The sequence below is a fragment of the Rhinolophus sinicus genome, chromosome 15, assembly GCF_057876585.1.
Source record: "Rhinolophus sinicus isolate RSI-liver-muscle chromosome 15, RSI-T2T, whole genome shotgun sequence".
NCBI lineage: Eukaryota > Metazoa > Chordata > Mammalia > Chiroptera > Rhinolophidae > Rhinolophus > Rhinolophus sinicus.
In genome coordinates this window covers 73,757,513-73,782,245 of record NC_142515.1, presented here as the reverse complement: position 1 = coordinate 73,782,245, position 24,733 = coordinate 73,757,513, and the positions used below count along the sequence as shown (strand labels likewise).

General features: G+C 52.8%; 1 protein-coding gene across 25 annotated transcripts in view; it reads left to right on the top strand.

Moving 5' to 3' along the window:
- Positions 1-24,733, top strand: part of GNG7 (G protein subunit gamma 7) — a 144,213-nt gene that overhangs the window by 80,566 nt on the left and 38,914 nt on the right. For 7 of the 25 annotated variants that reach the window (XM_088792242.1, XM_088792243.1, XM_088792238.1 and 4 more), the window contains 2 exons: positions 4,609-4,642; positions 23,752-23,870. In XM_088792242.1, coding sequence (XP_088648368.1) covers positions 4,609-4,642; positions 23,752-23,780 — 63 coding nt within the window. In that variant the 3' untranslated portion in view covers positions 23,781-23,870. Of the gene's footprint in view, positions 1-4,608; positions 4,643-10,306; positions 10,381-13,659; positions 13,714-13,855; positions 13,988-21,620; positions 21,721-23,751; positions 23,871-24,733 lie in introns of those variants that run through there. The other 18 variants (XM_088792240.1, XM_088792230.1, XM_088792231.1 and 15 more) reach the window with 7 other exon arrangements.

The following is a 24,733-nucleotide window of genomic DNA, read 5'->3' as shown; positions in this document are numbered from 1 at the left end:
CAGCTCTGCATGGTGGCACCAGTGCTTGTGGGACCAAACCAGGACCCCTTTGTTATTCTCTGTGGGGGGCCGTCCTGGGCACTGTGGGGGTTGAGCAGCATCCCTGGCCCCCACCCACTGATGCCAGGAGCACCACAGATGTCCTCAGACATGGGCCAGTATCCCCTGGGGGACAGGGTTACCCCAGGAGAGACGGTGACCTCGTGACCTGCCCTTCCACCTGCACGCACGTGCGCGCGCGCGCACACACACACACACACACACACACCTGCATAGCATGCGAGGCCTGGCCGTGAAACAGCAGAGCCAAGTAACCAGGGTTCTGGAAGTTTCCTCTCCTCCTTCTGACAGGCGAGCCAGGGGACAGCACGTGTCGCAGAAGCACTGGGGGCCCTGCCAGGCCGGCTGTGCAAGCAGTCGGAACACCTTCCTGAGCAGTGTTGTAGAGAAAGAAGAGAAATTAAACTTCTGACCTGTAATAAACACTGAGTAAGCCTGACGTCCCCAGCCCAACCCCGTGTGACCTCAGCCCAGCTGTGTCCCTCACAGCTGCTCCAACATCATAAAATTAGGATAAAATTAGGATAATGGACCAGCTAAAGATGCCGGCACTGGGGGGGGAGGGGGCTCTCCGCTGCAGCCCCAGAACGAAAGCCTTTGGCCACGACCCAGGCCCGTCAGCCTTTGACCCTCAGAGAGCCCCTACTTCTAACAATTTGGGGTTATTAGCCTGTGGCTATACACAGAGGGCGCCAACAAAATGGAGACACATTTTAAGAAAGGAAAACTATATTTAAATTGTAATCCTCAATACATACCGATAACAGAAAATGAATACAAGTCACGTTTGACTTCTGCAATTACAAGGTGCTCAAAGTGGTTACCATCAGCGTCCAGACACTTCTGATTACGGTGAACTACTGCTTGAGCAACGTTGACCAAAGTGTCCACTTGTGTACATTGTTTTGGCATCCCGGGTATATATATTTTATCATTGTTGCCATGAAGTGGTGCCTTGCGAAGCTCGAGGCACTATGCTCATTTCATTTCATCCTTCCAGTGACCCCAAGAATGAGGCAGTGGGGTTCCCACGTTACAGACAGGACATCAAGGTTCAGAGAGCAAGTGGGCAGGCGTCCAGACAGCAGTGCAGAGCCAGGGCTGGCTCCAAATCTCCTCGCTCTGCCTCAGCCTGGGAAGACTGACGAGTCCACGCCTCCGAGTCCGTGCCACCTAGCTGTCTTCTAGAACCTTACAGGCAGTTCTTCTTCTCACCCAGACATCTCATCCTGCAGTCAGCATCTGTCCCCTCTTTTCTATTTTCAGGAGCAAAAGTCAGGAGAATCATAATGACGAAAATCAGAGTAATTACCCCAGAGTAGTGACTCAGTCTCGGAGGGGCCACAGGTGCCTTCAGCAGTGCAGGAAATGTGTTGTGTCTTGCTGCGGGTGACGGGGACAGGTGCGCACACTTGCAAGTGCACGGAGCTGTGCCTAAATGGTCTGTACACGCCTGTGTGCTTGTGACTCTTCAGGCTGTGGCAAAATAAAAGGCATCTGAACCCAACACCTATAGCTTCCTGCCCAGGGTGGCCTAAATGTCCGATAATGGGCAGTAATGTCTATAATAGCAATAATAATATAAACTATGATACATCCGTAAAGTATAAGACACAGGCTTAGAAGTCACTCAGTGCAGTGTAATATCCGGGCTCGATCTCGGACCAGAAAACACATTCTGGGAAACCCGGGGAAATCCAGGTAGAGTGTGACTCATGTAATGCTCCCGTATTTGTTTCTTCATTGTTACAAGTTGTCAGCCTTAGGGAAAGCAGGCTGAAGGGCACATGGGGACCCGCTGTGCTATTTGTGCCACTTTTCTGTCAATCTAAAATTACTACAATATAAAGGTTGTTTTTTTTTAAGTCAGATGCTCGAAGAATTTGTGATGGTGTGGGAAAATAACGTTTGCCTCACAATGTAATGTAAACCAAGAAGAATTGAAAGGCAGGTGATCAAATAGGATATCAGACCTGCACGTGTAAAAACCGGGTGGGCACGTGTACACGCCTGGAAACAATGAAGTGCTGGGGTTGTGGATGATTGTGTGATTTCCAGATTTTCTAAAATGAAATTGTGTACCTTTCAGAGTCATGAAGAAGGATAATATATACACTTATATGGATAGATGTAGTTGATTCTCGTTATTTACAACAAACACTGAATTAGTGGCTATGGAAGCACTGCTCATGGGAAAATAGAGTTAGGTTCCTGCCCGCCTCTGGTCACAACGTTTTAGTCAAGTGGTGGACACATAACCTTGTGTTACCCTGTTTCTGTTTAAAGACACCTTATTTAATACACGCTGTTGCTGCATTAACATTGAATGCAGGCCAACAGCGCTATAACACACCTAAACTGCATGAAGAATCTTCTCTGACACATGCATCTTCTCTGGAAGGCATGTCACAGCCTTCTCGGGCTTCGGGACCCTAGACAGCCCTTCAGCTCTGCACTTGGGGGACATTTCAGTTACCCACAAAAAGACTATGATGCAAAAAGCATGACACTAAATATGGACAAGGGCCCAGGTTTAACAGTCTGAGCTGAGAGGAGGCAGTGCAAGGCCTGTGTGCTGGTCATAACTCAGATCTTTCACCACTCCACACATGTCCTGAATGACTTTGAACCCCGTCCCGTGTTGATTTGAGGGTCACAAATGAATTTTAGTGACTGGGTGAATTCACAGATTCAGAATTCACGGATAATGAGGGCAGACTCTATGTAACCCCCAGTCTGGTGCCCACACGCAGCACACCCAGGGCAGACTTCTCAGATGCCGCGCGCACCGGCCTGGCCATGGTCTGTGTCCCCACCAGGCCCAGGGAGCTCCAGTGCTCACCTTCAGCAGGGTTGGGGTCCACAGGCTGCCTGGGACTGTGGCAGGAGCTCTCCCTGCTTGGTGCCATGTTTCTGTGTGTGTGTGTGTGTGTGTGTGTGTGTGTCCCCAGCCCTCCCTTAAGGCAGAGTGAGCCTGCCCCCAGGGAACACTGGACAATGTCTGAAGACATCTGTGGTTGTCACAAGTGGGGGTGCTCCTGGCATCGAAGGGTAGGGCAGCTGCTTAATCCCCTCAGTGCCCAGGACAGCAGTGCTGAGGGGGAGAGACCCCTGTTTTAGAGAAAGCCACCCCCAGTCACCTCCTTCCTGGAGCCTCTGTGACATTCAGGCTGGGCCTCCCTTGGTGAGCCTCAGGGTGAGAGGTCCAGCCTGACCTCAGTCCTCCCATTCCCTGCTTCTGATTCCGCTGCACCCCCACCCCTGGCCCACAGCCACTGAGAAAAGCTCAGTGGCCCTCAGCTCTAACCCAGGAGTGGCAGCTGTCGTGTGTCCCTTTGTGTAGGTGGAAAAAAACCCATTGGTTTGTGGAAAGAGCAAATGTTTGCAAAGGAAGAGGGGCCGGCTCTCAGAGGCCACAGGGGACCTTCAGAGCCAGAGAGACACAGCCTCGCTTGCCAGTGGTCCTCGCAGCTCAGGAAGTGTGGCCTGCATTGGCCAAGGGGCAGGGACTTGTGCTGACCTCCCCAGGGCAAGCCTGCAGCAGAATGAGTCCCAAGGACCAGCCTCCCCTAGAACTGGAGGGTGGTCGACTGCCGGTTTTTGAAGTGTGATCCGAGCCAGCAGCTGCAGGGGTCCCATGGGAGCGCAGCTCCAGGCATCTGTCTGGACCATCTGCACGTGCAGACTCCAGCCAGGCCGTAGCCTGGAGCCTCCTTGTCCGCAAATAGGAGGCCGTTGCCGCAGCCGGACAGCCAGGGTCACCGCGCCCCTTCCTCCGTGCCTCCCCAGGCAGTGCATTCTTAAGGCAGCTGGTGCAGCGTGGAGAGCAGGATGTAGGCTGGCTTTAGTCTTGGGGTCACCCCAGCAGGTAGACACGGTGGCCTCCAGGGACCCTCATGCTGTTTGCATCAAGAATCAGGGAGGGTTGCAGCTCCGTCCAGGGTTATCCAGGGTTCCGCTTGTAGCAGCTCCAAAGTGCCGGAGCCCACCCACCCCCGGGGTCCAATCACAGCGACTTCCTTTCTTTCCTGTTGACCTCCTGGCCCCAGGCGGCCAGCCTCAGATCCCGCGCCTTCCTGCACCCATATACCTGTCACCTCTTCCACACGAGGTTAATTGGTTTGCCCCCGAGTTCACTTTTTCCAGCTCTCCCTATTTTGCCCTGGCACGTGGCTTCCATCAAAGTAAAAAAACAGATATGGAAAAACACCATGCATTACATTCAAGGCTCGGTTCCTGGATACTTTGTTTTTCTCGTGCTGGCGCGTCTGATGGGCTGGACCACAGCTTGGGGTCCCCATGTTCCGAAATGGAATAATACAAGTTTCATAAGAAAACTTGACTTGTTTCCCCCCCACCCAAAGACACAGGATTGTCTTTCTGAATGGATCAGTCGTGAAGAATAAATTGGACTCTTGCCCCCAGTTTCTCTGGAGGACACGTGCCATATTTTTGGTGACAGGAAAGTATTTCTCTGTGAAAACATGGAGATGGTTAAGTAAAGAAAATTTAACCGTACTTTCTTTCTCTCTCTCTTTTTTTCAACAGGGTAGAGCAGTGCTTCTTGGAAAAACTAAAAAAGGTATGTAGCATTTTATCTTTACTTCATGCGCTTGGAATCTCTTGTTTTTCAGAAAAAAGAACAAACAGCCACAGCATTCACGCGCACATGACACACTGGGAATTGTGTCACCGTGAAAAGAGCTCTGGGCTCAGAGCCAGGAGACCTGAGTTCAGACCTCAGGTCCGCCTCTGAGCGGCTGTCACGTGTGGGCGGGCTCTTTTCATCTCTGCCACGGAAATAGCATCCTCCCACTTCCCAAGAATGTCACAAAGATTACGGAGCCCACAGATACAGAAACACACAGTGCCAGCGTCCAAGTGGGTCTGGGATGTGTGTGGGACCTGGAACCATGGTGGATTGGGTCACAAGTGCATTTCCAGTTTGTCCATTTCACATAGATTACCTAATTTGTGGGAGCTGTCCTTCACGGCTCCTCTTCTAACCCTTTCCATTTCCAAAATCTATCAGTCATGTCCGCTTTCCCTTCCCACCTCAGTTACTGCGTCTTCCCTCCTTTTTCTCCATCACCCTGGCTAAGGTTTTGCCAACGTTGCCGACCTTTTCAAAGAAACCAGCTTCTGGTTTTGTTGACTCTCCTCTCGCTTTTCTAGCCTCCGTTTCGTTTTCTCTGCATCTTTGTCATTTCCTTCCTCCTTCTGGCTCTGGGTTTCGCTTGCTCTTCCCATTCTAGTTCCTTAAGGTGTGAAGTTAGGTGGTGGATGGAGACCGTCCTGAACACAGGCATTTACGTTTGTGTTCCCATTTTCATGCATAGTGTTTCCTACTTTTCCTTGGGGTTTCTTCTGGGAACTGTCACTTGTCTAAGAGCATGTTGCCTAATTTCCATCAGTTTTGTGATCCATTTGTAAAGGAAAGGGCATTGGGACGCCTTGCTCAGTCAAGAACATTGAGTGGCGGGGTGGCTGGAACTGGCTCCCATCCCAGGCTTATCTCAGGACCTTTGGGGGCTCGCTGGTGAGGTGCAGGGAGGGTTGGCTTGGGGGTGGGGGTTCTAAGGAATATTGTAGGCGCTGACACACACTGGTCCCCAGCGGCTCCTCCGTCCCCACCCTGGAGGCTCACCCCCCTCCAGCTTGTGCTTCTTGGGTCTCAGTTGCCCCAAGGGCGCCACACTGCTGCCTGCAGCCTGCAAGCGTCTCAGGTAGAACCTGGGCTGGGGGAGGAGAGCCCAGCACTCGGCCCAGGCACAGAATGAAAGACCCAGCGTGATAAATTGTATTTTAATGTAGCAATATTTTCTAAAAATCAAAATCAATGCCAAGATCACAGTGAAGGTCAAAATTTTAAATGAAGAGGGGCTCGCTTTGCCCTCACCCCAGCCCTATCAGGACCTGTCTCTAATGAAAACTTGATATTGATTCAAAACATGGATGTTTTGCACTCATTCTGACTTTGTATAAAAACATTGCATGAAAGTCTGAGTTATCCCAGTGGCTGAGCTACAGGTGCCCCTTAGATTTTACGCCCAAGATGAATCACCCCAGCCCAGCCTGACAATGAAGAGGATGATGATCTGAAAGGTGGCCAGTTCCCTGTGGTTACCAGGAGCTGCAGTCTCTGGTCCTTTCATGCTCTCTATCGGCGAAGCATAGATATGCACCTATTTTCCTGACAGACAGAGCAAGGCTCGGTTGCCTGAAGTCCGATAGCAAGCGTGGGGTCCCCTGGGACACACATGTATGCGAGGATGTCAGGGGGGCTAGGCTACCTCTGCCAGGTTCAGGGGTCAGGAGAGCAGGCTCAGCTGCCTGCTGTGGGGTTAGGTTCCTGCATGTAACACCTGCCAGCGGAGGAGGGCAGAATGACACGAAGCTCCAGCCCCTGACATCAGCTAGCTCCAGTCAGGCTGTGGCTGTGAGTGAGCGCTGAGCCCTGTGGCCCTACTCCCAGGCAGCCCAGCCATGCTGGCTGCTGACCGCTGTCCCCTCTCTTCGTCCCTCCAACTGCGCTCCCCTGTCTACAGACCCCACTCAGCGACTCAGCAGATGCTTACTGGGCACCTAGTGTGGGCCATGCCAGCTGCTGTGTCTCGTTTCATCCCCATAGGAGCCCCAGGAAGCAGGTTCCCTTATCCCCATCTTACAGGTGGGAAAACTGAGGCCTAGCAGCAGACAGACTCGGCATGACTCAGTGGCCAGTGGACAACAGGGCCAGGATTTGAGCTCATTTCTGTCTGACCATGAAGCACCTAGTGTTTTGTATTAGCCAGGTTCTCCAGAAAAACGGAAGTAGAAGGTGTATCTACAGAGAGATTTATTTTAAGGAATTGATCATAGAGGCCGGCAAGTCCAAAATCTGCAGGGTGGAGACCCAGGAGAGCCAGAGGTGCAGTTCCAGTCCAAAGGCCGTCGCTGGAGAAGTTCCCCTTGCTCGGGGAGTGGGAATTCTGTTCTATTCAGACCTTCAACTGACTGGACGGGGCCCACCAGCATTATAGAGAACAATCTGCTTTACTCGAGGTCCACTGGTTCAGTTGTCAATCTCATCCAGAAACACCCTCACAGAAGCATCCAGAACAATGTTTGACCACATAGAAGGCATTCTTTGGCCCAGCCAAGTGGACATGTAAAAATAACTATCACCTGGCCTCCCAGGCTGCGTGACCACTTGCCAATCTGGACGGTCCCCTCAGAGCCACCCATGCCCATGGTCACTTTCCATGGGAGTGTTAGGACGGGGACAGCAGCTGGGTTTTCCCAGGCCACCACCATCCAGGTGTCAGCCAGGCTGTGTTCTTACCTGGAAGCTCAAATGGAAGAGAACCTGTTCCCAAGCTCCCTCGGGGTGTTGGCAAAATTTGTCTCCTTGTGGCTGTGGGACTGTACACCTGTGTGCTTGCCACCTGGCAGCTGGAGGCTGCCATCAGCCACTTGGGGTCTCCCACAGCACCTTGCCAGGTGGGCTTCCTAAACATAGCTGCTTACCTCATGAAGCCAGCTGGCAGAGGTTGCGTTGCCCAATTCTGTGCATCCTTCACCCTTCCTGTGTACTGCTTTTGGCCCAAACTGTCCTTCCTAAGTCCTGCAGAGGCTCTGAGCCACGGGCACCCAGCCCCAAGGCGACCACGGTTCCCTTTTCCAGTGAGCGCCCTGGGAGACCTCAGCACTTCCGGGGCAGCCCAGGGCTTGGCGGCGTTTCTGCATTAACAAGATGAGGCGTACTAGAATTTGGACGGACGAGAAAAGGGGGTGTCAGTGTGAACAGAAGCAGACACTCAGTCTCGTTAGAAATTCCATGTGGGTCATCGAAACCTCGTCTCGGGGCAGAGGCTGCTGGGCAGCTGAGATGAATTCACTCCCGCAAGGGGTTTTCTGCAAATCCAGAGCCAGCCACGGAGGTCCTGCTGCCGCCTGCGGGCCCCTGGGCATTGGGACACTCCTCCCTGGGCTCAGTGCACTGGGATCCTCAGCAAGGGTAGCTGCAGTTGTCCTTCTCTGGAAGGTTCCACAGGAGACCCCAAATGCCATGCTTACCACCACAGAGCTGATATGGATCCTTCACTCCTTATTCATATCCCCGGATGAGGACACAGCCCAGCGACACCTTGGTGGTGGCCTTGCGAAGCCCTCTCCGCCTGCACTGGCCAAAACCTGCATCCCGAACCTAGACATTTGCTTCTCTGCTCCCCCCACCCCCACAATTGAGGGTCAAGTTTCCAGCCAGACACAAGTCAGTGGGCACCCATGTAGGGGTTCCATCCACTTGTCCTCATGCTCTGCTGTAGGGTGGGGTGCCCTGACATCTGAGCCCAAAGCCTCCTGTCCACACCTGGGGCCCCTCAGAGTTGGGACCTGCCTGGACACTGAAGATTCAGGTAAGAGCCAGAACAGGTGCCGGGAACCACGTCGGCAGCCTCGGCACACCCAGGCTTCTCACTTGGCCCCAATGGGACCAAAACAAGGGACACATTTCCCAGGAAACTGGCCCCTAGGCTGGAACATTCCTCAGATTAGGGTCTCTCCCCCTCAGCACCGCTGACACTGGGGAAGGGCCATTTTCTTTGGGGGTCCTCCTGGGCACTGTGGGGTGTTGAGCAGCATCTCTGGCCCCACTCACTCAATCCCAGGAGCACCCCCAGTTGTGAGAACCACAGATGTCCCCAGAAATCACCCGGTGTCTCCTATGGGACAGAACCAACCTGGGTGAGAACTCCCTAAACTGTTCAGTTAATCCCATTGCTGGCTGCGTTGTTTTTTATTTGGTTTTTAATTTTTAACATGGGAAATAACCCTACCTACAACTAGCCTTAGGAAAAACCTCTCTGGATCTGTTTCATTCCAGGACTTTCCAACAGCACCACAAGTGGGGTGGGCATCCCTGCAGGTGCCGTACACCTGCATGGTAAGCACTGAACATTCTGTGATCCAGTATGCTGGTGGGTGTTGACCAGCGACCCAGAGCCCAGAGCAAGAAGCTGCAGCCAATGACCCAGGTCCCGGTCGGTCCTCGAAAATGTGTGTGCCCCAGGCAGGCCATCAGGTGTGGCCAGGTGCTCTGCCCTGGGCTGCCTGGTCCTGGAAGCTCTTGTCCTGGGAGCAAGATTGGCGTTGGGGACAGTGGGAATTCCTGGAAGTAGCATCCTTAGTCAATACCTGCAGTGCTGCCACCAGTCCTTTCCATCCAGGTGGCCCTTTGGTCCCCAGCTTCCTGGCCATAGCCTTCAAAGACACCCATGTCCAAATCCCTGGGACCTATGAATGTGTCACCTCACATGGCAGAGGGACTTTGCAGGCAGGTGGGATTAAGTCAGGGTCCCCAAGATGGGGACGACCCTGGATTCCAGGGGGCCCAGTGTCATCACCGGGTCCTCATAAGAGGGAGGCAGGAGGCTCAGAGTCAGAGACATGGAAGAGGCTGCGCTGCTGGCTGTGACGATGGAGGAGGGGCCACGAGCCAGGGACGCGGTGCCTCTAGAAGCTGGAAAAGGCAGGGAACAGTTCTCCTGGGGCCTCTGGAAGGATTGGCCCTGCCCTCACCTGCGTTTTAGGACTTCCGACCTCCAGAACTGTCAGAGAATCAATGTGTGGTTTTAAGCCACCCCGTTGGGGGTAATTTGTGACAGCAGTCACAAGAAGTGCATACAGTTCCTTAGGAATGTCTAAGGAGCAGAAGAGGTTTTAGTGTGGCCTGGTTGTCCACGGCCAGCAGGCTAGGGACTTCTCAGAGGAATTGGCCCTTCATGGGGCTTTGCAGGATGTGTAGGAGTTTTTCTGGGCCCAGGCGGAGAAGGACCTGCCTGAGCCAAGGTGGGAAGGCCTGAATCTGCCCTCCTCCCTCCCCAGCCCTCCTACCCAGTGGCTACCAAGCTGCTGTGTCACGGGGCCAGGGTGACAGCACATTGTCAGTGCCAGGAAGCTGAGAGCTGAGAGCCGTGAGCCATGCATGCTCAGCGCCCTGGCCTGGCCCAGTCCCTGGGCTTGCAAACTCTCACATGACTGCATCAGCCCCGGGTGGACAGAGAGAGCCTTTTCTCTTGCCCGCTCATTAGCTGCATCGTCACCCTTCGTCACCACAGGCTCATTGTCCTCCAGCGCCCACAGCCGCTCATTCCCGCGCTCCAGGCTCCCTGCTGCAGGCAGCATCCGCCTGCCCCGCTGCTGTTTTTCTCTGGCTTCTGGGCACCTCATTCATTCCCTTTTCTCTGACTCTTTCTAAATATAGCTTCCTGGGGACGGATTTAGCCTGTGCACAAAGGGACCGGTGACAGAGAGTCACAAGATGCCGTTCTCCAGTGGGTGCGTGCCTTCTCTTGGGAAGCATCTGCCTCGCAAAGTCCCCATTAGGGTTTTAGGGCCCCCGCGATCCCACCAAAAGGTCACAGTTATAACAGAGGGTCAGAGAAGGACCTCATGTGGCATTCCCTCCCCATGCTTGCCCACTCGGCCCCTGGCTATCAGGGGAGTGCGGGTCAAAGAGGTTTTGTGTCTGCCTTGTTCTGAAGTTCAAATGCCAACGCAGTACCCTCTATGGGGTGGGTCCAGGGGGCCAGCGGACAACCCCATCCCAGCTGCTGGGGACACATGGAAGCACATGCCCCCCTAACACCCAGCGTGTGCTGTCCACACTGTGTGTATGTTTCTGTGCAGTCTAGAGCAGGGTCTCCCCTCAGCACTGCTGACATTGGGGCCGGGTCATCTCTGTGGGGGGCCGTCCTGGGCACTGTGGGGGGCTGAGCAGCATCCCTGGCCCCGCTCACTCCATGCCAAGAGCACCCCCAGTGTGACAACCACAGATGCCCCAGACATGGCCCAATGTCCCCCGGGGGGCATGACTGCCTGGGGTGAGACCCTTAGGGGCTTCTATTACATGGACTGTGGTGCAAATGTTACCCCTGGAGGTGTGTGGGGCCGTTTTGTGCACGCAGTAAGTGTGCAAGAAATGTACACACAATAGGCTTGCAAGAAATGTATGTTGATCAAGGTCCCTGCGGACGGGCCATCTGCAAACCCAGCTCCTCGGCCCTGCGAGAAGGCGGCTTGCCCTAATAGTACCTTGGAGCCGTCTTTTCTCCCAAACCTCCATCTCGTTTTGTTTTGGTTTGGGATTTCTTTTTCTTCTTTCAACAAAACAGCCTGTCTCTTCTTGTGAACACGGCGTTCCCAGGAACAGTCAGCTCAGCTGGGGGAACAGCCTGCGTCCTCACCCTCATCCTTTGTCCTCCTGTCGAATCTGGCTGGAGGTTTGTGTTTGGGGGTTTGTTTGTTTTTTTCTTTCCTATTTAATGGCAGGCAGGGGTGGGGGGGTCAAACCACGGGGCCCTGGGAGGAAAGAATTCAGAAGCTCGGTGAGCTGTAAAGCTACCGGTTCCGGAAGTTTTAAAGCAAAATGAAGGCTGTGTCTGTTCCCTCTGAAGACGAGGAGTCAGTGTTGCCTGCCTGCCCGCCTCCCCTCCTCCCCGAGGTGCTGCCAGGAAATGTGAGCTAAGCTCTGCAGCCCTCTAGGATTGCCAGCTGCTGCCCCTCCCGCCCGCCCTCAGCAAGGCCACCTTCCCCAGGCTCTGACTCACCAGCATGCCGGCCGCACAAGCCCTGTCTGCCTGGATGAGACTGCAGAAGAGCGTTGTGGAACTGCCTGGAAGCAGCCAGGCTCTCTCTGAGCTGGAATTCCCTGAGGCCTGTGCCATCGGGATTAAATGCACAGGGCCTTCATGCCCCAGTTTACGGGAACCACAGGGAATGGCTCAGCCCACCAGTGCAGAAGCTACCAGAAAGCCCTCTGGCCTCAGTGTTGTTCCTGCGTCTCAGGGCTGCTACAGAGGAGAGTAGCAGGAATCACCTGTGTAGCACACCCAGTGTCGTGTCCACGCTCAGCGGCCAGCAGTGAATGCTGGCTGTAATCAGCTTGGGCCGCAGGACCAACGTAGCATGGAGGACACTAGAAAGATTCTAGTCCCACAGTGAGGTGACGCCATCCTGGTGTCACCCTGGCCTGTGGATGAGCTGTCTGGGCTGCAGAACAAACTATCGCAAATGTAGCCACATAGAACTGCCCATGTGCTGCCTTGCAGGTCTGCAGGTCAGACGCCTGGCCGTGGCAACGCTGGCTTCTCTGCCATGGGCTGAAGTTGAAATGTCTTGTCTGGAGCTTGAGGTCGTCTTCTGACCCCATTTGGATTGTTCCAGAATTCGATTCCTTGCAGCTGCAGGACCCGGGTCCCCATGCCTTGCTGGCTGTCAGCCCCTAAGAGCCACCCCATTCCTTGCCACCTGCTCTGTCTTCAAAGCCAGCAACAGAGGGTCTCCCTTGCATTGAATCCCTTTCAAGCTTCATATCATTTCTGCTCCCTTTTAAGGGCTCACCTGGTTAGATCAGGCCCACCAAGGATTGTTTCCCTCACTTAAAGTCTCTGTGCCACATGACAGGGCCTTGGCCCCGAGCAAATCCCAGCATACTCTCAGGTCCCACCGCACCCTAGGGGCGGTGATTATACAAGGTCACTGGGGTCATCATGGAGCTGTGCCTGCCACACCTTGTCTCAGGTAACCCTGCTGAGCCCTTGCTGAGTTGCTGGGGAAGGTTCAGTGTGACATAACGGGTGTGACACATGCCTCGTAATTGCCAAACCACAGTCCCCAGGAGAGGTGGGGGCCTCCTGTGCACATGGTGACTGCAGGTGAGATGAGGCCCTGACTCAGAATGGGGCCTGAAGTCAGCAACACACCGCCCGAAACACCTCTGGTTTCCCATTCCCTGTGATTCTCCTTATTTAACAGCAAAGTTCAGGAAAGAAGCATTGCGGTGAGGCTCTCTTGAGGGGTTCTAACCCAGTAGTTCTCAACTGAGGGGCGATCCGTCCCCCAGGGAATGCTGGGCCATGTCTGGGGAACATCTGTGGTTGTTATGACTGGGACACTGAGTGGGTGAGGCCAGATGCTGCTCCACACCCCACAGTGCCCAGGACGGCCCCCCGTGGAGAATAACCCTGCCCCAGTGTCAGCAGGGTTGAGGGCAAAGGACCCCGCCCTTGTCCGTCCTGCTCATGACAGTGGGGAGCCTTTTCGGAGTGCTCTGAGAGCCACAGGGCTCCCAACTGGCCTCTTGCCAGGCCCGGTGGCCATGCTGCTTTGGAAAGGGCATCTCTCTGAGACACAGCAGTCAAACTGCAGGTTGGTGGGAGAACTGATTCCTGAGCCCCGCTTTTCTCATCTTCCAGCCCCATCAGCCCCCTTATTCATGAACTTAGGAGTTACCCTGGGGCTGCCTCTGGGAACCTTGAGAACCTCGGAGAAGCAAGGGGCCAGCCTGTCCTTCTCTCAGTCTGCAGAGCCATCAAACCTTCAGGGCACAGAGCTGCTTCCTGGGTGTTCGCCCGTGGCAGGCAGCCCTAGGGAAGCCTGGCCTCAGCCTCACATCCCTCCTTTCGGACACCTGGGAGGGGTCCTCAGCAGCCACCGGATGCTCAGCTTCTGGGGCCACCAGAACCAGGAGCCTCTCCCCTCCTCACTCCTCGAAGGCCCTTCCCACCTCCTCAGCCCCACCGGGAGCATTTTTCACATTCTTCTGCTTTTATGCAGCCCAGCTGGCCAACTTTCAGAAGCCTCTGCTGGCATCCAGTTCTTTCTCTTCTGGTAAGCAGACAGCCCGGCAGTGGCTCGCGTAGGGTTTATCCAGCAGGCTGGGAGTGGCGCTCGTCCCAGCTATGAGAGCTATGTGTGGAATTCACAGGGATTGCCGGCATTATTGTGTCTCACTGTCATTCTTCCTGTGCAGCCGGAAGACACCTCCGAGGGTGGAGATGGCATCATAGACCCACAGAGGAGCTTCGTCAGCTCTCAGTCTCCGGGGAATGCCAGCCTGGCCCTGAGTGGGCCTCTGTCTGCCTAGCCGAGACACGCCTGGCAGGTTTGAGTTTCCCCGGAATGCCAGGGAGCGTGCCAGGGAGGCAGGGAGCACATCCTGGCAACCGCGGAGCTCAACGGTCCCTGCAGGGGCTGGGGCCACCCCAGGCTTGCTGTCTGCATCTTGGCTTTGCACCCTAGGATGCCGAGGTTCAGCCTGCCGCCCCCAAGGGGTTTTGGGGTACCTACTTGCCATGCATCTCCACCATGGGCAATGCGGACACACAGCCCAGTGTCTTGGCAAGAACCAGAGTCCAAATGACATCTTAGAACCCACAACATCTGATCCTGTCCTGCAGCCTTAGGGTGTGCCCGTTACTCTGTCTGACTCCAAGACGGAAGCAGGACTCAGCCGCCACAAAACCCCGTAGAAGAAAGGGGACAGAAATATGTAAGGAGGAGAAAGTGAACAGAAATACAGCCTTGAGAAGCTGTCGCAGGGGTCCTCCACGTCATGCAGAGATGACGATGCCTTTCAGGGAGTGCACATTTGGGCAGCTCTGTCAGAAGCTGGCAAGAGAGTGCTCTAGTCCTGGGGAGGAAACATCCAGGACGCAGAGGTCCCCGGCGCCCCTTACAATCCGCCGGACAGGAGGCACCAAGCTAAGGCTTTTTGTTACTAAATGTCACTCAGGGTTTTCTCTGACCCTGGCAGCTGCACAGGACTGCCCAGGCCCAGCACCCGTATTCGTACTGCTTTTAATTCTGCTTCTACAACTTGATAGCTGGGCGACTTTGAACAGATCACTGTCTCTGAGCCTCAGTATCCTCGTCTGAGACATGAATTAGGACAGAGCAGAAACCCCTGGCTTCAGAGCAGTACGAGAAACTGGCTGTGCCCTGAGCCGGTGGGTATGATGGATGTGGTCATTCTCGTGAGTGTGGCGACGGTCCCACAGGTGTGTGTCCATGCCCACGGTCCTCAAATCGGGAGCTTACGAATACTCAGTTTAGTGTGTGTTGGTTACATTTCTATAGTACGAAGCTGTTCTAAGAATTTTTAAATTTTACATATGAAACAAATGGAAATGAAACCCCTTTCTAGTTCTGAATGTGATGGAAACTGAGGGCCACTGTGGTGACCGTGCAGGGAGGGGCCAGCTGGCCTTGGGCCCTGTCATCACTGCCCTGGGGCAGTCGCAGCACATGGAGATGAATACATGTTTTTTTCAGATGCTGACTTCATTTTTTCCTGTGTGTAAAGTCATTCAATTCAAATAAGATGTCACTAGCCAAGTCCTAAAATAATATTGAGGGCTCTAATTACTGGAATCTAACCATCAAAACAGCATGATAAAAAGTAGTGTCAGAAAATTTCTTTTTTTTTTTTTTTAAGAAAATTTTTAAAGCAGAAGCATAGAACATCGTCTGTGGACGAACTGGTTGGAATTGATGGCTCATGATTCATGTGTGTTCCAAAGGCTTTCACTCATTTATTTTCCACAGGAACTTTCTCATTATTTTATCAAGTTCCTCTCCTTACTCAACTTTTGTTTGTTTGTTCGTTTGTTTTCAGCCCTCAAATTTCCTACCTTTCATCTGGGATCATTTTTCTCTACTATCCTTTCATTTTTACCTTTAATAAGGCATGTCGGCTGGTGAGAAAGTCTGTTTTTGTTTGTCTGAAAATGTCTTTATTTTCCCCTAATTCTTGAAGTTTATTTTCACCAGGTCTAGAATTTTCACTGGGTCCGCCTAATTCTTGGTCATTTTTCCTCTGACAACTTATGTTTGTCTGTATGTTTTGTAATTAACTGATTTTATTAAGGCATAATTCATAGTAAAATGAATAGATCTTAAATATACAGTTTAATGAACTTTGAAAAAATAGATACACCTGTGTACACCAACACCTCAATCAAGATACAGAACATTTCTAATGTCTGTCTTCTTTTGCTTGACAAAATGCTTTTGAGATCCACACGTGTGGCTCCATCTGTCAGTAGGTTGATTTTTCCCGTTGTGCCGCGGCATTCCGTCATGTGGATGACCACCGTTTGTTTATCCGTTCTCTTGTTGATGGGTATCTGCATTGTTCCCAGTTGTGGCTGTTATAAATGAAGATGTACAAATGTCTTGTACAAGTCCTTTTGCGGAAATATGTTTTTATTGATCTGGTTAAATCCCTAGAAATGGAATTGCTGGATCATAGGTTAAGTATATGTGTAGCCATATAATAAACTGCTAAACTGTTTTTCGAAGTGGTTGTACTGTTTCACCCATCAGTAATGTGTGAATTCCCAGCGTTTCCCCAGTACTGAGTATTGTCAGCCTTTTTAATCTTTGCCACTCTGGTGGTTATGAAGCAGCCTCTCATTGTGGTTTTCATTTCTGTTTCCCTGATGACTAGTCATTGAGCAGCTTTTCATGGGCTTATTGGCCATTTCTCTATCTGTTTCTAAGATATTTATCCTGCCTGAGGTTCTAGGGCTTCTTGAATCTGTGGCGGGAGGTCTTTTTTATCAGTGTTGGGAAATTATCCATCATTGTCTATTCAGAGATTACTTCTGCCTCATTCTCTCTCTCCTCCTTCCAGACTTCCAATTATGAGTGCATCCCCTGCATCTACCTTCTCTGCTGTGATTTCTCTCCCCTTGTGTCTCCATGCTTCATTCTGGATATTTTCCCCTAAACTATCTTCCAGCCCACTAATCTTCTCTTTAATTGTCTTTAACAATACTATTTTTTCCAGTGTTCTTACATTTCAGATGTTGGCACTTTCCACATGTCCACAGATTCTTTCTGCTATAGTTTCTGACTCACTGCTAAAATCCCAATCTCACCCAAATATCTCCTTGAACATAGTTAATACAATTATTTTAAAGTCTCCCATGAAAGGTACCACTGTGAGTCTGTTTGTCTTGCCCATTATTTCTGCTCATTTTTGTTCATTTGTTTCCTTGTGTGTCTGGTTATTTCTAATTGTGTGCTACACATTATGATTGCAGACTTGTTTGTAGAAATCATTTGAAGGCTAAGATGATGGGTTTCTTTTCCACCAGGGAAGATTTATGTCTACTTCTGTCCAGGGCTGCTAGCAATCTAGGGTCACTTCAGTTCAGTATCAGAGACTGAGGTTATTCAAAACTGAGCTCCAGTCACTGTCATTGCCTGTGTACTTCCTGTATCCCCTCATTCTTAGAGTGTAACACTTTGTTGTCCCAGTTCAGACCGGGGCGGGGGGTCACCAAGCTCTTTCCCCTTCGAAGGCCCTGGTTCTAAACCTCTGTGCCCCTAGCCTTTTGAGGCTGATAGAGGCATCACAGCCTCTCAGCAAACCCTCCACCTGGGAAAAAGTAATCCCCAAAGCCAGACTCCTGGGCTTCCATCTTCCCCCAGACCTTGGCGGGAAATTCTTCACCATCTTAATAGCCCTCCAATGCCTCCAAGCATGTGTCTGTCTCTATGCCAGTTGCCCTCAGCAGGAGTCTATCCATATTAACCGTCTACTGTTGAGCAAGCCAAAATCTGCAGATAGAGGTTTTACCTAAAGTCCAGACGGCTTAGGAGGAGGTCATCAATGTAGCTCATCTTGACTTTAGAGCCACAGGAGACACACTGGGACCCTTTTGGAACAACCTCTTATTTTCCAGTTGAAGAGGCTAAGATCCAGGTCAGGGCAGAGCCAGGATGCAAATCAGGTTTCCCACTTCCGGACATGCCCTGCATGTGTGTCTTCAAGAACCAGTGGCCAGCTGCCTCTGTCCCTTGGAATGAGGTCCCTGGAAAGTGCCCCATTTCTTCCTGATACCCGAAAGTTCTGTGGATACAGGAAGAGAGTTTTGCAGCTCAGGGTCACTGGAGGATAAAACAGCTCTAAACGTCTCCCAAAGTGGCATGGAAGTGACCTGGGTGTGGCTGCCACCATGTACTCTGGGAATTCATCGCAGAGCGTAAAAGAATCCAGTCTCACTTTGTGGCTCAGAAGAGGAAGGGATTTGCACACTTTATGTCAGAAAGCATGAAAATGGACTCTCAAATTCTGACTCTCCCACTAATTTCGTCCACTCCATATTTTTAATCTGACCAACTTCAAACTCTGCCAGGTCTCCCCTGGGCCAGGTAGGCTTTGTGACCTGGCCCCTAGACAGGTGAGGGGAGTGGCCATCTTGATCGTGAGGAGCAGGATTTCCCAATGGCTTCCAGCAAGCCTGCCCTTCCACATTCGCTTGGGCGCAATGTCTAGGTCACCTTGTCTTTCGTTCCACCTCTCTGGCAGCTGTGTTTGTGTTTGGCAGCTGCCATGAGTCCCTGAAAAAGGGCCCTCTCAGTGGCTGCAGCCTCTGGGCGCGCCCCAGCCTGTTCTCTGGCACAGGGGCTTAGAGACCTGGAGGTTTGCCAGTATGGAGGGAGGGTTGCTCTGAGCATTCCAGCAGCGTTCAGAGAGGGGAGGTAACTTCCCCAAAGCCACACAGCTTTGGGGGTCGGAGCAGAATTCAGGTCTTCTGCTTTGTATGGTGGCTCCACCTTCCACTTCTGTCCTCTCGCCCCCTTTAGATGTGTTGTTGGTTGCATCATGGGGAAGCTCTGACCCAGTGCAACTTCTAGTCACAGAGGATTTAGATGCTAAGAAAATTAAACCCCTTTCGGAAACATGCTTCTGGTTTTTGTTTTTGTTTTCATTTCATTTAAGTTCAAACTGAGCCATTTTAGTTCCCAAAAAGCTATTTGCATTTTGCCTAAATGAGCAAGAACAGAGTTCCTTCCAGGCCTTAGCTTCTGCCTGCAGGAGCCCCTGGGCCATGTCTGGGGACATCTGTGGTGGTCATGACTAGGGGTGCTCTTGGCATCGAGGGGGCTGCTCAGCACCCCACAGTGCCCAGGACAGCCCCCCACAGAGAGTGGTACCGCCCTCACGTCAGCAGTGCCCAGGGGGAAAAACTGTTCTAAACTATTTTGGGGCAAAACCCATTTTGCCATCCCCACAGCCACTACTGAAGAAAGGGCAATTCTGTCCCCGGTTTTAATCCTCATGTGCATTGGAGCTGCGTGTCTCGGCTGAGTGCACTACGTGGGGTGACCACCTCTTTTTCTCACAGCGTCACAGGGCCTGCAGTACAGGGTCGGCCTCACTGTCCTTGCTCTGCGCATGTTCGCTTCTGCAGGAGCCAGCTTCAACCTGCTGTGACTTCCTAGCCCTTCACTGGGAGGCCAGCCCAGAGCCTGGTGACATCTGTTTAGGTTCTGTTTTCGGGCTGACCTCACCCCAAGTCGTGCCTTCGGCCTCACCAGGCCTGAACCAGCCTCTCTGCAGAGGCAGAACCCAGAGTTGGAATGTGACCACCGCCTGCAGCTCCGACCGCCTCGCCCCTCCCTCCTGGAACTGCCTGTCCCCCCTCTCTACCCCCCAGCTTCCCAAGGGCCTGCCGCCTTCCATGACCTTCCGAGGCTTTGCTGGGCCCAGGCAGGTCAGGTGCCCATGCTGGCACGTGCCTCCTGCTAAGAGACAGCTGGTGAGAAATGTTCCCTGAGCTGACTCAGCATGTTGGCCTCACTAGGGGAGGTGGGGGACACAGTGGTCCATGAGTCAGTGGCTGGCTGTGACACCAGCCAGGACTAGGACTTGAGTCTGCCACGCTGGCTGCAGTGACGCGTCCAGTGTCTGGGTCTCGGCATCTCAGTGCTCTCACACACACGCACACACGTGCACACACACACACTGATAGCGCACACACACACTCATAGTGCACACGCACACACGTGCACACACACTGATAGCATGCACACACGTGCACGCACACACTGATAGCACGTGCGCACACACTGATAGCACGCACGTGCACACACCCTGATAGCACGCACGTGCACACACCCTGATAGCACACACGTGCACGCACACACACACACACACTGATAGCACGCACGTGCACATGCACACACACACTGATAGCATGCACGTGCACACGTACACACACACACTAATAGCATGCACGCGCACACGTGCACACACACACACTGATAGCACGCACGTGCACATGCGCGCACACACTGATAGCACAAACACAAGCACATCCTAATGCGCCTTCCCTGCAGCCTCTCGGGCCTGGGTTGTCACCAGCCCAGAGGGAGCCTGGGGCCGCATGCCTGGGCAGGAATCCAGCACCGCCTGCATCAGGCTTTGTGCTCAGGAGGGAGACCACAGCTGGGATTGCCGGGGGTCCTGGGGGACACTCAGGATGCTGAACAGGACTCCCCGGCCTTCCAAGGAAAATACGCCTGGGGCCACCCCGTTTGTTCTCTGTGTGCGTCTATATTTAGCACTGAGTAATTTAGGTATTTTTGAGCCGAAGGGAGGGCAGTTTTCTCTGAGTTGGATGTTTTGTGGCTGCTTTGAAGCTGTGTGCTGAATCAGAGCTCTAGAAGCCCACACGTGGGTTCTATGAGCCTGGTCCAGACACACTCGGGCCTCTTCTGACCTGAAAGTGGGCTGGGTGTCCGCCGGACACAGGGAGCCGGTGGTGTGGAAGGGTTGTTTGTTTTTTTTAACTGAAACTTTGGTCACTGTAGATGCAGTTGTGACAAATGAGAGAGAAATTCCATGTGTCATTCACTCTGTTTTCCCCAGTGGTGATATTTTGTCAAAGTCCCCAGTAAATATCGCAGCGAGGATATTGGCATGGAACAGTCCCCCAACCTTGTTCCGATTTCTGCAGTTGTGTGTGTGTGTATTAAGTTCTCTGCACGTTTGTCACCTGGGGAGCACGTGGATCCACCAACATCAATATATATGTGACATTGCCAGCACCATGAGGACCTTTGTGTCGCCCTTTTCTCCCAGGCCCCACCCACCCTCGCCCCACCGGCAACCACCCATCTATCTTTCATCTCCACAATCTTGTCTCAAAAATAGCCCATAAAATGGCAGGGAACAGTGTGTAACCTCTGGGGAGCGGCGATTTGCACTCAGCGGAACTCCGTAGAGCCCGTCCAAGGCGTGCTGATCAATAGACCGTCCCTCTTAATTGCCAAGTGAAAAATTTTTTGAAAACCTTAAATCTTGACATGGAACATCTTTAGTTTTCTGTTGCCACCTGGCCCTACTGACTGCCAAGCGGACAGTGATACAGTGTGTCGTGACAGAAGCACAGACTGCTACTTAGTTTCCGCGTTAGATGCCTGCCCCCTGGGGCCAGGGCTGCCGACTCTTCTAGCACTAATGCCCGTGAGGGTCCTACTGGACATTCGGGGCCGTGTCACTGTCTGTGGGGGCGTCCTGGGCACTCTGGGGGGTTGAGCAGCATCCCTGGCCCCCACCCACTTGATGCCAGGAGCACCCCCATGTGACTACCACAGTTGTCCCCAGACATTGTCCCGGGTGAGAACCACACCCTAGGGCTCACTAAATGAAAACTGGATAGGAAAAGTAGAATTTTCATGGCCTTAAAGAACAGAAAAAAGTTTGCATAACTGAATTATAAAAACAAGTTAACATCATCACTCATACATCACTGTGGGAATATAAAATAGTACAGCCGCTCTTAAAAACAAGTTTGGCGTTTTCTTTACAAATTAAACCTGCAATCACAGTCTTCAGCGTTTTTCCCAGAGAAATACAAAGACTTGTGCTCACTGGAATGCTTATGGCAGCTTATCCATGACAGCCGAAATGTGCGATCCGCCCGCATGTCTTTGCACAGGCCCGTGTTTTCCTGTGCACACCCACGCCCTGGAGCACAGTCAGCTGTGCAAAGGCGCAGCCACCCTTGCGTGCAGGCAGCAGCCCGGATGGCACTCCAGGTAGTCACATCGAGTGGGGAAAGCAGTGACATACCACAGGGTGGCGTTTATATAACATCCAGGTGACAAACTCGTGGAGAAGGGGAACCTGTCAGTGGTTGCCAGGGGTAGAGGTGGGTTGGGGGAGGTGTGACTGTGCCTTAAAGGGTCGTAGCAGGGACGCTGGGACTGGAAGTGCCCTGTGTCTTTCCTGTGTCGGTGTCACCGTCCTGGTTGTGATCTCACTACAGTTTTCATGGTGTCACCCTTGGGGGAAACTGGGCAAAGGGTTCTCAGCCTCTCTCTATCATTTCCTACAACTGATGGGAATCTAAAGGCATCTTAAAATTTTAAATCTAATTTCAAATAAATTACTAAAAGTATTTTGGAAAGAACATAAAAACCATCCCAAACAAGAACAAAGCAGGAATCATTGCTGTATTAAAGGGTGGGCCTTCTTCTTGGTGGGGGAGCAGGTGCGTAAGCTCTCTGACCCCTAAACTGTGACGTGTGACACCCGATTCCTAAGGGTTCTGGGGAGACAGGTCCACAGGTGGGATTTGGTGCATTCATGCACTCCCTTGTCCTAGAGCTGAACTAACTGAAGGTCTGCCGGGGGCGGGGCGGGGGGGGCCTCATCTGGAACCATCCATCCACGCTAAGTGCATTACTCCAAGTACACCATCCACACTCAGAACTCATGTCCACCTGTAACCGCAGAACAGGACCTTATCTGATTGGTAGGATGCAGTCACACTGAATCCAGTGACGGGTATCCTTATAAGGTGAAGATTTGGAAACAGACACATAGGGACAAGTCCATGTGACAGCAGAGGCAGAGATTGAGATATGCAGCCACAAGCCAAGGGACATCAGGGATTGCTGGCCACACCAGAAGCTGGGACAGGCAGGAAGGACCCTCCCCAGAGCCCTCAGGGAGCACGGCCCAGCGATACCTTGATCTCACACTTCCAGCCTCCAGATATGAGAGAATAAATTCCTGTTGTTTTAAGCTGCCCAGTCTGTGGTCATTTGTCACTGCTGCCCCAGGACACTAATGGAGGAACATGAGCCCGAGCTCATTGGAAAGCTCTGGAAACCCTGCAGAACCAAGCTGTCCCAGAGTTTCTGACGCAAATCCCCTACTCATGGCTACCCTACCGCCCCCAAAGCCACTCCTGAGCAGAAGAAAAGAGCCAGCACTTCTTGTTCCTGCCCTGCCCCGGACAGCCAGTCAGGTGTGGAAGACCAGGTCCTGCCGCCGGTTTGTTACAGAAACAGCCGGGCCTCAGGTGGGGAGTGGGCCAGCAGACAGGGCGGAAGTCTGAACTGGGCCCCCACAGACATACACACAACCATCATCAGCTTGCTTCTCAGAGAAGTGCCTGGCACATGGCATGACCTTTTCTGTGAGAGTTTGCTGAACAGACAAGCATGTGAATAAAGGAACGAATGAAACAGCCCCAGCCCTCCAACAGGGGGTGACGGACCCAGGAGCCACAGTGTGTGGTCTCCCCAGGTGACCTGCCACTTAGGGGAGACAGCCACATCTGGTGACTAGCGCGGTCATCACACCAGGGCGTCCTCCTGGCATCGAGGGCTGAGGCCAGGGATGCTGCCAATACCTCCCCGTGTCCAGGACGGCTGCCCATAGACAGTGACCGGGCCCCACATCAGCTGGGTGGAGAGGGGACCGTGGAGCAGGGGCAGGGCTCAGGAAACTCCTGCTGCTTCTCCCTACCAAGTCCTCCTCTGGAGTCAACCAGGAACTGATGCTGTGGTTTCACGAACTCTCCTGGGGGACCCTTGATAGTCACAACCGGTGACTGGCCACAGGAGGAGACTACGGGACAAGAGGGTCTCCGCTGGGCCTCCCACCCCCAACCTTGAGGACACACAATGTGACCAGTCCCCAGAGTGGAGCTGCAGGGTGGTGGGGTGGGTGACTAGGGGGCTTCAGAAGGGGGGGGTGCATGCTGCCTCTCCATCCTCGGCTGCATGAGATCCTGGGGCTTGCCGAGCTGGTTCACGCTGTCTGCTTCCCCCCCACAGCTCTCTGGACGCCGGAGGCCCAGAGCTGATGGCAGACAATGTCAGCCACTAACAACATAGCCCAGGCCCGGAAGCTGGTGGAGCAGCTCCGCATTGAAGCCGGAATCGAGCGCATCAAGGTGAGCCAAGCAGTGGTGGGGGTGGGGGGAGACCCACGGGCCCACAGAGGGTGCCTGGGCAGGAGGTGGGGCTTGCACTCCAGCTTTGCCTCTCGCTGTGCAACGTCAGGCCACTCAATTAATGTTGCCTCTCGCTGTGCAACGTCAGGCCACTCAATTAATGTCTCTGAGCCTCAGTGTCCTTAGCAGAAAGACACAGCTGATGTAAACCTGTGTCATGGGTGGTGATGATCCCAGGTGCCAGGTAATTTATAAACACTGAACTCGCCCCCCCAGCCCCTGGGATCTCTCCCTGGAAGCCCCAGTGAAGGTCGCCTCAGGCACTGCCAGAAGGGCCAGCCTGAAGCAGGCGCTTTGTCTCTTGTGTCCCCTCCTCTCCCTCTGACAACAAATGCAGCTAGAAGATAGAGACGTGGTCCAGGGAGGGGAGGGGACAGTTTTCTTCACCTCCACGCTGTTTCAATTTTTTGAAATAAACATATTTGCTTTTTATGCTAAAAAAAGAAAAAGGACAGCAGTTCCTGTTCACAGACTTTAACCCGTCAGAGACTAGGAACATGCAAAGCAAAGTAGGGTAGTGCATCATTGCACAGGCAGGTCTGCAGACAAAGGTCTTAAAAAATAATTTGCATACCATGAAGTTAACCATTTATTTTAAAGTGTGCATTTCAGTGGCATTGGGTGCAGTCACAGGGTTGTGCAACCACCACTTCTGTCTAATTCCGGAACATTCCATAACCCAAAAGACTATCCCTCCCCCTTACACCCTCCCCCAGCCCCTGACAAGCACTAACCTCCCTTCTATCTATGGACGCGCCTGTTCTGGACATTTCCCGTAAGTGGAATCACACACTGTGTGTGTC